We start from the raw sequence: 16409 nt of genomic DNA, 5'->3' as shown, positions 1-16409 counted from the left end.
AACAGAGATCTATGAATCCACAAGGGACCACTTTCCGATCATCCGTAGGCTCATAGAGTGTGTAGAATACTGCAGCAAAAGGTGTTCCTAAAGCCTGTAGACATGCACATTTCCAGGAAATGTTTCAGGGTCCCCCTGGAACAGTACAACACAGTATGATTGAAAGTGGTGATGCCCCATATGTCACTGCAAATGACACTGAAGCAGCTTACAGAAGAAAACAACAAGTAGATGGATCCTAAAGTCAAGCACCATTGCAGGCATTGAGTGTGCAAACATGTGGAAGAAGCATCAGCTAGTTGAAGATCACTGTAGACTCCATTATTGAAGTGTTTGATGGTCGTGCAAGCTACTAGAGATTATGGATTGAAGTGTAGACACCCTTCCTCTGGAACGAATTAATTCTACTAGAGTAACTTTACATCAACAACAAATTAGTATCATGTATGCCACTCGCAAGAATCGATCTAGAAAATTACATGCATCTAACAAGGCAATACTCCATAAACAAGAAGCAGCTGTGTTGACCATGGATAGATACAACACAAATGTTTTCTTTTCATTCTATGAGATGGCTTCAACCATTGCCTTGCATCTTACATGCATGACAGGTTGAAAAGAAGAGAAGTGAAACTAATGAAGTACAATTGAAACATCGTTTGTAACCCTGTTTAGAGTGTTGTCCAAATCCCTCGGAAGCAATCAAGCCTCCAAGTTAGGGTCTTTACTTTTTAGGCCCGATGAGATCGATTTGATTCCAACAAAGAGCCCAAGAAGGAGCATCTTGAACTTGGGTCACACATGCATATAAAAGATTGGGGGATGTGGGCATTTTCTATTATATATTTATTAATTATAAATATATTATTATGATTGTGTTTATATTTAGATATATTTATAGTTATATATTGTGATGACGTGCAAACTATATAAGTATTATTTTTATTATTATTTATAAATTTTAGTATTATTAATTAGTTTTGATAATAATCTTAATTTATAATAGAATAAATTAATTAGAAAAATAGGTACAGTATTCCATATGCAACAAATGATTCCAAAAGTCTACCCTTTGTCACATAAAATTCAACACTGTGATGTCACTTGTGGACGTCCATATTTCATGTAGATATCTTCCATTCAAGTCCATATTAGTCTCTCGTAATGGTCCATTATTTCATCTAGAGGAACATGCATTATTATTTCCCCAAGTCCGTGTCTCATTTTTCCTCTGTTACCACTCGTTGGTAAACGACACTTTCAAGGAAATTAAGGTGACAACACCTTCTGTACGATCCACGGTGGAGACGTGCAGTGATAACCCACCTCTACTTTAATTCAATCTTCATGGATGATGGGAAATGCTTTCCAACCCACTTCGCGTGTATCTTTATCATCACTCGTTTTGGTATATAGATCTTTCCTAGCATCCTAATTGATTGAATGTTGTCAGCTAGGACGGTAGGACGGCCATATCGGCGAGGACGTGGCGTTTGAAGAGGTCATTGACCATGTCAACATGATAGAGTGTTTGCCAATACGAATGGAACGGACAATTCTCTTTATGCAACGTTAGGTGGCGAAGTTGCATGGACATTGCTCATGCAAATTTTCCCACGTGATCAAATTGACTAACGTGTAAAAAAGAAACAATTTTGGGCGATTTCCATTTCCCAATCTCCAAAATCAAATCTAAAATTCAAAATTCATAAATCAAATCTAAATTAATTCCTAAATGGGTTTAAGATTCGTGACATATCTCTTATCAAAGTTTTCATTGGGATAGACGTATCTTTCCCATCCTCGATAAGAGCAACATCTTTTATGTCAAGTTTGGATTAATTTTATCTTTCACCTAAAAAATTATTCAACACCCCTATCAAAGTGGTCAATCTTTTTCAATATCAATATTATTGACCAACCATCTTTTGTATCCAATTTCATCATAGATAATGACTGGTATTTTTCTATTAATGACTAAAATCTCTATAGGTCCAAGAACTTATGGATTTGGACCCACACCTATCCGAAAATGTTATCTCGAAAAGTCTATATATTTTTTGAATTGCTATTTTGGACTAGTGTGTATGTAGCTTAATTGTTGATTAGGATTTATCTTCCTATTATCAATTGTACTTTTATATCTTTAGTTATGATTATCATGAATATTTCTCAACCAATTAAAGTTGTTTTTAGTGTTTTTAGTTACTAAATAAAAAATATTATGTCCAATGAGACATAATCCCATTTGGTCATTGCTAAATAATCCTTTTCTTATATTTTGGTAATTTAATCCAACATGACCAGTCTCAATTTGGTGTCTTTTTTTTATTATTCATTGACCAACTTCAGAATCCTCCAAGTCCTAATTCTATCTGGAAGAAATGCGATAAGCTCTAATGAACTGCAATCTATGACAATTTGACGTTTACTATAGTTTGATTAGGTCAACATTTGTTGCATGCAGTCGACCGCATGCAAAACTTGGAAGCTACGCCATCTCATCCTCACATTAATATATTGGTTGGGATTCACAGGAAATAATCATCCATAGACCAAAACCATGGCTCATGCTCTCGTTTCTTGTCGTCTCTCCTCAGCCTATCCCTTCCATTCCATCTCTCGCGGAAGGGTCGCTCTTCCTCGTCAGCTCATAGCATCCTCCTCGTCCTCTCGCACACATCGGCTTTCTGCTGCTCGAGCAATGGCCTCATCCAACACCAGCGGCGGAAGCTTCGGGAAAGCTGAGCGCTCAAAGTACGATCTTCGTTTAAGGATAGCTTAGATGATTTTGTGTTATGATCGTGAGTCGGTGATGAGTGCCCTGATTCCATGCAGAGGCTGGAGTAATGCTGCTGCAGGTGCAGTTGGATCGTCCGGTTCTGGGTTTCCCATATCGAACATCCCCGTATGGTACGAGATAACTGCACACAGTTCATCTGCTCTCTTCCTTTCTTCCTTCTCATTGTGTTTGATGTCTGAAGGGCCAGATGGGTGTTGGGTTCCCTCGTCATCGCTGCCATACCCTTCTACACGAGAATAATTAAGAGAGGAGGTACTGAAACAACTTGCTCTTCCCAACTGGCCATGCAAATCCAAGCTTGGGTTATGCTTAGCTTGTGTTTGATGCAACAGGTGGCATAGAGAAGGCTGCAGAAGTTGCTCTAGAAACAGTGGAGAAGGTGGCGGAGGTGACGGAGAAGATAGCGTCTGATGTTGCCGCTGCACTTCCTGAAGGTGATAGTCTTAAGGCGAAGGCGTTGCTGATCGAGAAGATCGCCGAGAAAGTAGAACACGACGCAAAACTAGCTGAATCCATCATTCATGAGGTCGATATCCCCTCTTGTTGTAGAACTGTTTCTTTTCTTTCACAAGATCATGCCGTGTTCGAGTAGCTTTTACTGCAAGGAAGAAACAGCGTGGTTGCTTAAAGTCAACTCTCTGCCATTAAAAGATTCGATGACCAAAAAGTATTTGACTTTGTATAATCATCTTCCTTTTACATCCATCTTATAATGTTTCCATCTTATAATGTTTCTATGGATATCCCCTCTTGTTGTAGAACTGTTTCTTTTCTTTCACAAGATCATGCCGTGTTCGAGTAGCTTTTACTGCAAGGAAGAAACAGCGTGGTTGCTTAAAGTCAACTCTCTGCCATTAAAAGATTCGATGACCAAAAAGTATTTGACTTTGTATAATCATCTTCCTTTTACATCCATCTTATAATGTTTCTATGGATAGAACTCATACTATGTATTCTGACCATTTTGGATTTGAAGTAGGATTAACAGGTCTCTACAACACTGTCCAAAATCTGCAGGTTGATGTCGTAAAGGAAGAAGTAGACACATTGGTCAAGCCACTACTTGAGAAAGAACAGTCGGAGAAAGAGATCCAAGCGGAGGAAAATGAAAGCACAGATCAGTCAAAAGCCAATTGAAGAAGCCATGGATAAGGATCTGCATGACAGATGAAACAGAGGAAGTGCTGCTGCTTAATCTACATTGTTTGTATCTGTTTGTATAAGTAATTACAATTTGCTATACCAATTGGTGAAATGATTCATATTCGATCGGAAGAGAAACATTTTTGCAAGCTAATCAATTCACTTATTTGATTGCGTGAAGATGAAAGTTCATATCGGGCATTTGCCTTCGATCCAAGAGAATATAACGTAGTTTGACCCAAGAAACTCTCTCTCTCTCTCTCTCTCATCGGCTTCCTCTCACAAACGCGTGTTTGTTGATTAGTCTTAAAGAAAGAGTCTAATGACAATTTACGCGTGTGGACTACTTGACGTATGGCCCACCGACAGGCCTCACGCCTAAGATTTTGGAAGAGCCACGTAGGATGAGGAAACTGTTGGGGAAGCATCGTCGGTATGTATGGGTGGGGCCCCGGAATTGAAAAGCTGGATCCTGAGCGGAATTAGACAGCTGATCTGGTAGTTACTTGGTGCAAGAGATTACAGGTACTTCGTGGCTGTGAGATTTGCTGCTCCTCTCCTCTGCGATCATGGCGATTCATCTTCTCCGACTCCCTTCCTCTTCACAACCCTCATGTGATCCAAACCATAATGTAATCGAAGGAAATTTAACTTGAAGTCATCTTCCAAAGCAATCCAAGAAGATCAACAGGATATGGATTTGGCTCGTTCACATCCAAAGATGCAGCAGAAGCTGCAATACTACTAAGATCGCCTTCTTGCACACGGCGGCTGTGCCAAACCTGCACGAAAATTCAAGACATGATCTGGGTTTCAGATGATAAATCCTTTCCTGTACCAGCTTTACTACTGGATTATTTATGATGCTTGAGCTTGCTTCGTCTCTGGACATTCCACGCGTTACAGTCTACAGAAGGTGGTGATATCGAAAGAGGACGATGAACGAATGTGACTTGAATTCGGTATGCATCTTTGTACTCAGATCTACAGCAAAGGAAGAAACAGGTTCATGAGCAGGGGATGACTCCGATCTTAACTATGTTTTCCTGGATCCCTGTTGGGCCAACACAGATGAGAACCACACGGCTGTTTCCTGTTTATTACGAGTGATGGAAAGAGAGAGAATTTAGAATCGTTTAATATTAGTAAGGATTTAAAGAATCAAATTTTATAATATTAGATTTGGTTCATTAAATTTTTGGGCTAAACTTTCATGATAAATTAAAATTCGACTCGTCTTTAAATACGAGAGTAAAATGATAGACTTTATCACGAGTGTGTATTATAATTAAAATTATCTTGAAGCCCATAACTCAAAAGTTATTAATAAAATATATTGACATGTAAAGTACGAGAATCATTAATTATACTCGAGCCCATAACTAAAACAAACCATCAATTATAATGATTAGATTAGTATGCGATAATAATTTTTTTAATAAAAAAAATATTATATTAAATTAGTCATCAATTCAAGAAATAATATTAAGATTCTACATAAAGATTGGTGAGCCAACGAGTTATAATATTAAGAAATCTATTCAAATGTGTGAAGAAGATAATATTAAGTTATGATGCAATGAGTCGAATGTCTAATACGATTATATAGAGTTTTCAAGAGGCACCGATGAGAGATTTAATTGAGTTAGTGAGTCGAAAAAAATTCTCGTAAACTCCAAGATGGTGTAGGTTGTGAAGTGGGCTTATTTGAGCTCTTACAACATTGCATAGCCTTTTATCATGAGAGGAGAGGAGATGAAGCTTAGCAAGAAAATTCATTTTCAAGTAGAATCTCACCTTTTCAATCCTTAATCACATACCCTTCTCCTTAGGCGGTCAACGAGACACATATCATTTGTGTTAGTAACAATCTTCATAATAGGATAAACTTATTGAAACAATGATTGTAAAAATGATAATAATTTCGATTCAACCAAAGGTACTAAAGACAATTGATAATGAAACTCCTAATCAAATTGACAATCATTTTTTTAGATGTCCTAATCAAAGTCTAATGGTAGCTGTAAAGAATCTTTGACAGCCATGCAAAGCTAAGTAGATGTGGTCGCCCACTTGGGCGGCATGGAGTCCTTCCTAAGCTATTCCCTTCCCAATGCCGTCTCAATAAACAAGCAAAGCGTAGTGCAGTACTGGAGAAGGTGTTCCTACTCCTACTCACTCCACCTAAACCACTTCGCTTTATATACCCAACCCCGACGCCTCCCTTCTGCTGCGTCCACTCCCTTTCGATCTCTCGGACGAAGCCCAGAATGGCCGGGTGCAGCACCTCCGCAGCTCTGGGAGTCCTCCTCCTCTTCTGTTGCTCGACATGGGCCGCGGCCACCGACTACACCGTGGGAGATTCCACGGGTTGGACCAACGGGTTCGATTACTCCAAGTGGACGACCGGGAAAAACTTCGTCACCGGCGACACCCTCAGTAAGCTTTCCTTCGCCACGTCTGTATTTGTATGCACTCTACATGTTCGACGAGGTTTCAACAGTATCATGGCGACTGCAGCGTTCAACTATATCGCCGGAGCACACACCGTAGACCAAGTGAGCGCCACCGACTACAGCTCCTGCTCCGCCAGCAACGCCCTCAGCACCGACAGCAACGGGCAGACGACGGTCACGCTCTCCAAGGCAGGCACGTACTACTTCATCTGCGGGGTCGTCGGCCACTGCAGCAACGGGATGAAGGTGGCGGTCCCCGTCACGGCATCCTCCACCAGCTCGCCCTCCCCTCCATCCAGCTCCACCACCACCCCGCCCTCCGCCGGCACCACGCCGTCCACCACTACCCCGTCCACCAATAAATCCAGCCCCAGAACTGTCTCCCTGCCTTGCGTGGTGACGCTAACTGGGCTGATGCTGCTCAAACTGCTGCTCCTCTAGGCTTGGCCAGGGTGGAGACAGTGCTCTTGCTCATGATCCTCTGTTTCTCGCTGATTCGGTAGTAGATAATTTGCACTGTGACTTGGGAGCTTCATTATGGTGGTCATTGTTGTATCATCTTGACTCAAAACTCTATGCGAGTGTATGTGTGGAGTTGTTCTGTTCTTTTGCATGGTTGTCGTGCTCGCTTTGTTGCTTTGTTGAAAGGAGCAGATTTGGTGGCAATCTGAAAACATGGAAATGAAAATTGAGGAGTGATCGATTTGATTTATGCGGCGAAGCTGCCAACGAAACTGAAGTAGGATGAAAGCAGTTGGAGTGGGTGAGGAAGGAGTCAGTGAGACACTATCACTGAAGTACATGAGCTGCTTTCCCCAACAAAAACAGGGACCCGATCTTAGTATATAGCCTCTGGTGGCATTTTCAGAGAAGAAGAAAGCAAACAAAAGAAAAGAAATAAGATAGAACATAAAATTAATCCAGAAAAGATGACATCAAAATCAACATTGAGTTCGCTATTACCTTGCAAAGTTATAGGCAACAACTGGAATTGCTCGAGTGCTGAGAGGCAACAAATTCAAGGGAAGCTTTCCCATGAGGAAGTGTGCAAATGCACTAAAAATGATGTATTCACAAGAATTGTGCTTAAAGAAGAATAGACAGACAAAGTAGATAGAATGGCATCATCCATCAGATAGCTGCCTTTCCTTTGTGTTGTTGACCATTAAACACCTTGCTCTGTTCCCAAGCTATTCTCTCTCTCTCTCGCTCTCTCTCTCTCTCTCCATGCCATTGTGTGGACGTCCGATTAATGTGACAGACCAACAAACTACCAACTCTACTCCAAGAAAGGAGAAAGTCCTCCGGACGCAGTGACAAAACTCGTCACATCCATGGTTAAGCCACATAGCTGAAATTGTCAACCAGTAGTTGGCGGCAGAAATGGAGGTGGTTGGCCTACTACGTTTGACGGTCTCAGGATTAAGAGGAGACCGATAACCAAACCTACTACATCAGAGCAGACTCTTTTGACAGTATCAGGATTAAGAGGAGACCGATAACTAAACCTACTACATCAGAGCAAACTCTCTCTCATTCTCTTATTAGGTGGGGGGAGAAAAATGCAGTCATTCTACTCATCAATGGATCTATATGTTCTAATCTCTCTCGTTCTCTCCACATCCAGTCAAGTCATGCTTTCACTGCACACACAGAAACCTTATTGCACATTGGAAAAGAAAGAAGAGATATATTTGTTTTTATCATATAACATTAATGCGATTTATATCGCAATGTTGAATTTTCCTTTAGCAATTTACCTGCAGATCGTAATTAATAGAATTGGATGCCTATTGAATGTATTCGACTTCCACTTCCAACTAGTGTCCCTCGTAATGGTAATTTGACTCATTAATTCCTCCTATAACTCAAAAGAAATGCCTTGATCCATCTAATATGGGCTGATAAGTGTCTTGGCAATGAGATTAGGCCCATCAAATAGTAGTTTTATCCACATAGTGATTGGATTACTACATGAAGGCTTTATGAAAGATTAGTGACAAGATGTTATAATCAAACATAAACTCAATGCTAACCTCTTCTAGAATTATTTCTTAATTAGTCTTCGACCAAGTGAAGCTGTCTTATCTAAAACCTTAAAATTTATTTGGTGATTAGAAAGACTATTTTATTCGTTGCTCTTTTAAGTAAAGCCACAAGAAGCATCCTACAAAATTCAACTCAACATGGTGAGTAATATAACTCTTCAAACTATGTCTGCAAATATGAATTCCTGTCATTCTCAACGAACGTGATCCAAGTCCCGAATCAACGCCTTGTCGCAAGCTCATGATAGAACTAAAGATTACTTATAGGAAATATCTGTGGACTCGTGGGTGTCAGATGTGAGAATAATTTAGTGTTGGTAGTAAGTAATCTCAACGGAGGAATGGCTCCTGTTTCCTCTCTCTCTCTCTCTCTCTCTCTCTCTCTCTCTCTCTCTCTCTGGATGAAGAGATAGAAAGGAAAAGTATCAAAACGGGTTCATCGTCAAAATACCAACTTGATATCCAAATAAAATATCAATCAGCACAGCATAAACAATAGAGCAAAAATCAATCACATTGAGACCAAATCTTTTTAACGTGAAAAACGTAATGTGGGAAAAATCACGGACCATAGTCCACCTCAAACTTTCACTATCATAGTAATGATAATAAATTTACAATCCGTCTTCTCTAGAATAATCAGATGATCATAATAAAATTAATATTATAGATCTTAGCTCAGAGATAGATATCTTCGTCACATAGATGAATCTCCTCGTAAGGAAATTTTTGGTAAGTGCCTTAGAAAGGATAAACTGTAGATTAACACAATCAGGATTGTAGAGTTTACCGTAAGGATTCTACACATAAAATTTAGACCACCAAAATTAAGAACGGTTGGCCACCTATCGTCAATCAAAAATCTTTAAAACATTACTTTCTTTCTTTATTTGTCTCTCTCTTCTTTTCTGCTCAATTATCCGAGCCTGGACCAACAAAAAGCGCCCCAAAATGGAACCACAGGCTGTCGCAAAGATCAATACGCAGAGAACAACTGAAGTGGGAGAACGTGGGTGGAATACACAGCGTTATTTGTAGGGCGAAGCTTTCTTGGATTGATTGCTGGGAACAAATGGATTGTTAGGGGACGCAAACGTGTGCAGGGAACAAATGGCTCGTCCATTTTAGTCACTATTTACCATTCATGCCTTCTTTCTATCTCTCTTTCTCAAGCTCTTATAATAACCTAAGACTTGGGGAACATTTTTTGTCTACATTTTTTTCTCTTAATCGAGTCCAATTTCCAGTGTTGCCGCTCCGACTGTATGTAATTGCAGAAGACAGAATGCGAATTATGACGCAAGAATTCACCACAATGATATATTAATTATCACACACACAGTAACGAGAAGCCATTCTTAGATCAGTTTACAGGAGGAGAAGAAGAAGAAGAATATCCAGAAAAAGCACACGGAATGAGAGGAGAAAGAAAGGAAAAGAAAACAAGAAACGCCACAATATAACACCAAGAAGTTAAATTGGGAAAGAGAGAGTCGCGAACTTGTGCCGACTCCTCGTGCGTCACCCGACGAGGAATCCGCGGCGGACATTGTTTACAGGGCCTAGAACGCGTACACCACGGCCGCGACGGCCACAGCGGCAGAGATCCATCCTGCTGAGCGGATCCCGGCAGCGGTATTGGGGGTTGGCGGGCTGGGCGCCTCGGTCGGCGACTCACCGGAGGGAGGGGGAGCGGGAGGGGAGGAGACGGGTGCCTCGGGGGTGGGGGAAGCAGCTTCCGGTGCCGGGGAGGCGGCCTTCGGGGACGGCGCTGGGGTGGGGGCGACCGGCGCCGGAGCCGGGGTGGGAGGCGCGACGGTGGGGGCGGGCGTAGGCGCCGGGGTGGGGGGAGCGGTGGCTGGAGCGGGAGCGGGAGCGGGTGTGGGGGTAGGGGCGGGGGTGGGAGGTGCGAGGGGGGCGGGGCAGGTTGCCTGGGCGGAGGAGGTGACGAAGAGCAGGGCCAGCGCAGCCACAAGCAGGCGGAGACCAGCGCCGGAGAACTCCATGGAAGCCGCGAGCAGATGCGAGAGCTAAACAGAGTCGGAGAGTGCGAGGGGATTGGACGACAAAGGAGGAGAGACGAGGCAAATAAAGGCCAAAGGCCCAAAGACCGCAATAGACAAGTCAATAGGAAGTAACCATGTAGAGGAAACGGTAGCCGCCTGATCCTTCGAACGTACCGTGAAAATATTTGATACACGTCACTACCAGCTCATCATAATATATGACTACTTTACAGCTATATGGGATTTAAATATCATTCAATGCGCGTCGCGGATAATTTATCTGAATTCAGAAATTGGATGCATAAATGTATTGGAGAGTTCAATCCAACTTGAAAGTCCCACGTGTTACATGTTTGAACAGGACAGCGACGTCCACGTATCGTAAAGCCCGCCCGCCTCTGCTGCATGCAGGCGACGACGTGGTATTCTACGCTCACGGAAAAGACGCTCTCCTTTGACTGCCCTCCGATTGCGAGGAAGCTTCTTCTAAGCTTTTGGCCACACTCCATTGATGCATGTGAGAAGTCTTCTGCTGCTGCTGCTGCTGCTGCTGCTGCTGCAGCAGAGAGTACCACAAATGATGCAAACTTGAGGGGATATCATATTGTGAGGGGTTTACAAATCATTGTGACAGATGGCAGATAATTTTTTATGTGAGGAGAGGAAGAAATCACTGGTTAGGTGAAGCCAATCAGAACCAAATGGTCCCTTGTGGATCAATTTGTTTTGCTGTTCCAAGTATTTTTCTGTTGACTGGGTGAGGGATGAGTGATGTGAACTGCACATGGAAATATGCTTGCTGGGTTGTCCCATCTGTAGAATATTTTGCAGCTTTAAAGAAGATGTTCTCCATTCCACCGAGCACCAAATGGCCTGCAATTGATTATTAGTGGGGATGGATAATAATACGAGGGAAACAAATCTGTCTCTCTCACACACACAATTGACATAAATAAAGTGCTGTTGACAACTTTATAGATGTTCTTCATCCACTGAGCACCAGATGGTCTGTAATTAATTATTGGTGGGGACAAACTAATGCTTGCAAAATATGACTGAAAAAGCTTCTTTCTAAGGTCATTAATGGAGTGTTATGATGAGCTTCATCATAAATTTAAGGAGGAACCCATATGAGATGCTCTTATTATAATTTTCATAAGAGCACCTCATACAGATATGCTCTGATCATAATTTTCAAATGTTAGATGGTTTTCGGAGGGTTATGTTTGGTTTATGGGGTAGTCTTCGTTGAGTTCTTGACATCTAATGCTTGTTATGAATGATTATAAAATCTCACATGCATTACAGAAAGAAAATTCTGTAATTAATTGGTTGACCATTTATGTTAGAATCAACAAACTATATAGTTTTTGGGGGAATTTTTATCCTTCAAACTTGAATCTTTTTATTCGCTTATCTTCCACGGCTAAAACGATTGGTTGCATGTATAAACTATTATTAAATATCACGTAAGTATTGGTTAAACACTGGATGAAATGAAGAGGTGATGTGATGATAAGATTTTGATTGGAACATCATCATTATTATCAAAAGCTTTGATTATTCAAAACATGCAATATATTAATAAGCTTTAACTATAAATCTCATCGTTTCTTCTTCAGTAAACATCAACCAGTCAAATTATCTTGACCAAGGCAAGAAAAGCGAAATGGCGACGCTATGTGTGACCACTTCCTCCTGTTGGTAGGGTTTCCTTCCTCGCACCAAAAGCTTCTTTATGAATCTTTTTCGGCAAGGCCACACCATAAAGACAGATGCGAAAGCTTGGTGGAATCAGTGGAGGTGACCAGAATAAATTTACCAGGTCTAATAATGCAGCTTTCGGCTTCATGGACCCGATCGACTCTGTCGTATTGCAGTTGAATTCCCACTGAGAAGCCAATCTGATTATAATGTGATGCACACACATCTTCTTTATCTACTCTTGAAATCCAATGGTAAGCCAAATGCAAACTAATTTGATGCATAAACACCCTATGCAGATGCACGGTTTCAAATACCATACTGGTATTTATTTTTAGAATATGATATATATTGAGTCATGTCTTATCAGCTTTAGTCTTTGAGATCTTTTTTGTGATCAGTCAAGATCATCGTTATCAAATCAAATCATGAGTTTACAATATATTCATTGATCTTATGAGTTTGAGTCTTTGGAATTTTTTTTTGTTATCTAATTAAGATCTTAATTATGACATCAATTCAAATCATGAGTCTGAAAATACATTTCTTTAGTTCCTTCTCCGTAATTGACTTGTATGATTCACTTGGCAGTTATTCATACGTCAAGCCTAATTTGGTTTTTTTGTGTAAGTTGGAAAGTCAGAATCTAATATGTGTTGAATCATATATTTATCGTACGTGATTCATATTTATTTTGTCACCACAAGCGCATATATATATATATATATATATATATATATATATATATATATATATATATATATATATATATATATATAGTTCGTGTGTGCTCATTTAAACAAAATGAACGTTCAGACATAGGAAAAGGAATTACTAAGAAGAGCAAGCATCCGACATTGGTATTCAGATGAATAATCAATCCTTCGTGCAAAAGCACCAAGAAGCGAGTTGAAAAGAATACGTAATATATAAAAATAGGGATGGTTGAGTTTGAGTGACAGCTCAATGTTGACAATCAATCTTGATGATACTCAAGGCAAGTGGAGTACTTGGCAAAGGATGAGATCATGTAATAAGGAATTGATTGCTCGACGATCGAAAGAGTTATGCAAAGCTCACATTGGTGAAAGAAATTACCAACTCGAAGAATTCAATACTCATACAAGAGCTTGTATGTGGACGATTAACTATTTGTAGCTATTCCAAGGTGATCGTAACTCATAGAGCATTGAAACTTTTTCATTGGGATGAGAATGATACGTCCGTAAAAAGTTAAAGTGTATAACAAGTTCAATATGTTGCTAGGCCTTGATAGGCATGACAGAGGCTATATTAACGAAGAGTCACAATCTAATAAGTATGTTCGTGGGGGTAGAATATTACATAATTTGTTCAACAAAGTAGAATAGTCGAAAGAGATGGTGATCTTGAAACTTTTAGAGGAAATGATGCAAAGTGGAAAGCTTCTCCAATATGATAGATAACGAGGGATAAGTCCTAATTCTCTAAAGGGAGAATCATATATAATATATCACATATGTTAAGGAAGGGTACCTTAAGATAACAATTTCATAAAGTTTAATGAACTGAGCAAGTGATAAAGAGTCACGAATTGAATAAGCTTAACAATTTCATAAAGAATGTATGACAATACTATACCTGATATATGGTCTCTAGGATATTAGATGGACGAGGGACTATAGATATATGATAACTAATGATAGACATATCAAATGAATTGGATTCCCCTATATTGTCTAGAGACTATGATGTAGTGGCTTGATACGTCTGCAATCGATGAGTTCTGACAAATATAACATATGACCAGCTTGATATTGGGTCTAGAGGGTCACACACATATGCTAGGTATTACGATGAGTAGAGATTCAGATATGAGACATCTATTGGAGTCCTTGACTTATTAGATATCCAATACTCTCCTGAATTATGGATGAGATCCAATAAAATCGAATAAAAACTTGGTAGAGATCCACTAATTTAAGAAGTTTTGACAGTTAGATGGAGATCCAATACCCAATAGGACGTGATCCATTATGGTTAAGTAGATAGGGGGCCTCTATAAATATCAAGGAACCAAAGGGCCATAGGCTAGACTCTTTTGGCTACCACATCATATTCTCCTCTCCCCCTCTCTTTCTTAGCCAACAACCCCTGTTTACAGCGTTTGGATAGCAAGAAGGGTCGACCCTTTCTTAATCTCATGGTGCGCGTGGAAAGGAGGTTTGTGCAGTGCTTTCTTTGTAGCCCTTGTCGTATATATCACCATTTGAGAGGAGAACAGTTAATCTCCTTCATCCTCTCCCATAGATCTATAGATTTTCAGGGATATATGATTTTCTTAGGTAACATAGATCCCTTAACACACGTGATTTTTTTAGTTTTGCGAGTTTTTACACACTAATCTTTGCACAATGATGAAATGTTATCTTTCTATGTGAAATTTTGAGATTTTATTTTCTGTTCTTCCGCTATGCATTTGATACTGCCTTAGATTTTCTAATAGTTATGCATGACTTAGCTTATGTGGTTAGGAATAACCTAATTTATATGGTCACCCAACTCATGTGGCTATGTACGATCCAACTTATTTGGTTAGACATGACCTCGCCCATGTAGCTAGGTACGATACAATTCATGTGACTATGTATGACCCAGCCCATGTAGTTGAGTAAAACACAACTCATGTAGTATGAGCCAGCTCATGCGCTCAAGCAAGACCCAACTCATATGTCTAAGCATTACTCAACTTGTAAGCCATGTGTAGTCTAGTTCAGTGGTGAGCTCAGCCCAACTCATGAGTAAGCTCAACCTAACTCGTGAAGCTATGCCTTCTCAGTTATGCGATTGACGTTAGATACATCATTGCCCTCTATCCAACCTATTATATCTCAACCCAACCTGCTACTTAGGACAAACATGTATAGTGCACCTAACTCATACGAGACTCAAGTGGGTCAATTTGATATGGGCTAGCATTATGCGATATTGTTTGATTTCCTTTCCCTTTATTGGTTTGAGCTTATTAGTTGATTGAATAAGGCAAGTTTAATCGATTCAAGTTAGTTAGGGTGATTCTGGACTAACTTGATCAGTTCAAACATACTTAGCCTAATTGAAATTAAATAAATCTAAGTTAGCTCAATCTAGATTGATTTTAAACTGGTTCTATAAGGATTTAAGGTTGGTTGTGTTATGTCTTAATTAAATTGAGCTTGATTTAAGTCAATTTATCTATTTCAATTACGATTCTGATTGATCGAGGACTATTAAAAGATTGATGTCTTATGTTCTTATGATTTGATAAACTTAAAAGTTTTATCTGATGATGTCATTTAGAAATAATTATTATTTTTTAGATTAAATTAATGATATTGATATGATTATTACTATGTAGTATATGTAACTATACTTGATGGTCCACGTTAGAAGTGCTATATGTAAAATGAGCTATGAATCTATTATAGTACAGTGCCACCAATGGACAAGGTTTAAAAGGTCATACATCAAACATGGTTTCCCATAATATTAATACTATATAAATGAATACATAAATGAATGGATAAATATAAATAAATTATCATGGATGACTATATATCCCTACCAAGGGTAGGTAGGGCAATTCCCTTCAGGGATTAGTAAGCCATTAGACATCATGGTTAAACGATTCCTCCATCCACTATTGGGAGAAATGTGTCTCCACTTGAGTGAATAGGGGATACCACTTCATCCACTGTCGAGAGTATTATATAGGTTCTTTCCATGATAAATTCATTTCATGGAGCATGCCTCTTCATCCGTTGTTAAACCAGTACACAATCCGATGTATTGTATATCTTTGTTATCTGACTATTATAGATATGTTGTAAATGATTAATATATAATTTTATTTGCTACATATCATTATATTTTTAAGATATAAATTTTATAATAAATCGATATATTATCAATTCAAAGGTATTCTAACCCATATGTCGTTTATCTAATTTAAGATGAACTTACAACTACTTTGCAAACAAACTACATGAATCTCGACAAAGAGATTTTCTTAAATTATGAGAAAAATATTTTGATGACATGAGTTACACTATTTTTTAATAAGATTATATTACCTTAGGATCCTATTAAAAATAGTCTAACTCTTTAAAAAAAAATAGTACAATTCACCTCTTACCTTTTCCAAAAGTTTTCAAATTTTAAAAAGCCATGGAAATGACTTGCAAATATCTAAATGATCTTTTTTTTTCTATTTTTAACACTTTTAAAATAA

The 16409-nt window shown here is 39.3% G+C and overlaps 3 protein-coding genes across 3 annotated transcripts; 2 read left to right on the top strand and 1 right to left on the bottom strand.

Annotated features, from left to right (window-relative positions):
• Nucleotides 1–2543: 2543 nt before the first annotated feature.
• On the top strand, nucleotides 2544–4120 carry LOC135636611 (uncharacterized). The gene is made up of 5 exons (XM_065148470.1): nucleotides 2544–2757; nucleotides 2839–2913; nucleotides 2985–3055; nucleotides 3136–3329; nucleotides 3821–4120. The coding sequence occupies exons 1-5, from the start codon at nucleotides 2564–2566 to the stop codon at nucleotides 3938–3940; spliced, it is 654 nt and encodes a 217-aa protein (XP_065004542.1). The 5' UTR covers nucleotides 2544–2563; the 3' UTR covers nucleotides 3941–4120.
• Nucleotides 4121–6156: 2036 nt separating this feature from the next.
• Nucleotides 6157–7009, top strand: LOC135617885 (blue copper protein-like). Its single transcript, XM_065118617.1, has 2 exons — nucleotides 6157–6385; nucleotides 6467–7009. Exons 1-2 carry the CDS (start codon nucleotides 6217–6219, stop codon nucleotides 6841–6843), a joined length of 546 nt encoding a protein of 181 aa, XP_064974689.1. The 5' UTR covers nucleotides 6157–6216; the 3' UTR covers nucleotides 6844–7009.
• Nucleotides 7010–10012: 3003 nt separating this feature from the next.
• Nucleotides 10013–10456, bottom strand: LOC135635992 (arabinogalactan protein 1-like). Its single transcript, XM_065147486.1, has one exon. The coding sequence runs from the start codon at nucleotides 10454–10456 to the stop codon at nucleotides 10013–10015; it is 444 nt and encodes a 147-aa protein (XP_065003558.1).
• Between the last annotated feature and the right edge of the window lie 5953 nt (nucleotides 10457–16409).

This window comes from Musa acuminata, chromosome BXJ1-3, assembly GCF_036884655.1.
Source record: "Musa acuminata AAA Group cultivar baxijiao chromosome BXJ1-3, Cavendish_Baxijiao_AAA, whole genome shotgun sequence".
NCBI lineage: Eukaryota > Viridiplantae > Streptophyta > Magnoliopsida > Zingiberales > Musaceae > Musa > Musa acuminata.
The sequence above is the reverse complement of the archived record's forward strand: the minus strand, read 5'-3'. Positions and strand labels throughout refer to the sequence as shown.

What these genes read in the sequence shown, in the direction of transcription:
- LOC135617885 (XM_065118617.1), top strand. Translation starts at nt 6,217, where the DNA reads ATGGCCGGGTGCAGCACCTCCGCAGCTCTGGGAGTCCTCCTCCTCTTC. An exon ending in CGTCACCGGCGACACCCTCA is followed by an intron (nt 6,386 to 6,466) that starts GTAAGCTTTCCT and finishes TGGCGACTGCAG; the next exon opens with CGTTCAACTATATCGCCGGA.
- LOC135635992 (XM_065147486.1), bottom strand. Translation starts at nt 10,456, where the DNA reads ATGGAGTTCTCCGGCGCTGGTCTCCGCCTGCTTGTGGCTGCGCTGGCC.
- LOC135636611 (XM_065148470.1), top strand. Translation starts at nt 2,564, where the DNA reads ATGGCTCATGCTCTCGTTTCTTGTCGTCTCTCCTCAGCCTATCCCTTC. An exon ending in GGGAAAGCTGAGCGCTCAAA is followed by an intron (nt 2,758 to 2,838) that starts GTACGATCTTCG and finishes GATTCCATGCAG; the next exon opens with AGGCTGGAGTAATGCTGCTG. An exon ending in CTGAATCCATCATTCATGAG is followed by an intron (nt 3,330 to 3,820) that starts GTCGATATCCCC and finishes CAAAATCTGCAG; the next exon opens with GTTGATGTCGTAAAGGAAGA.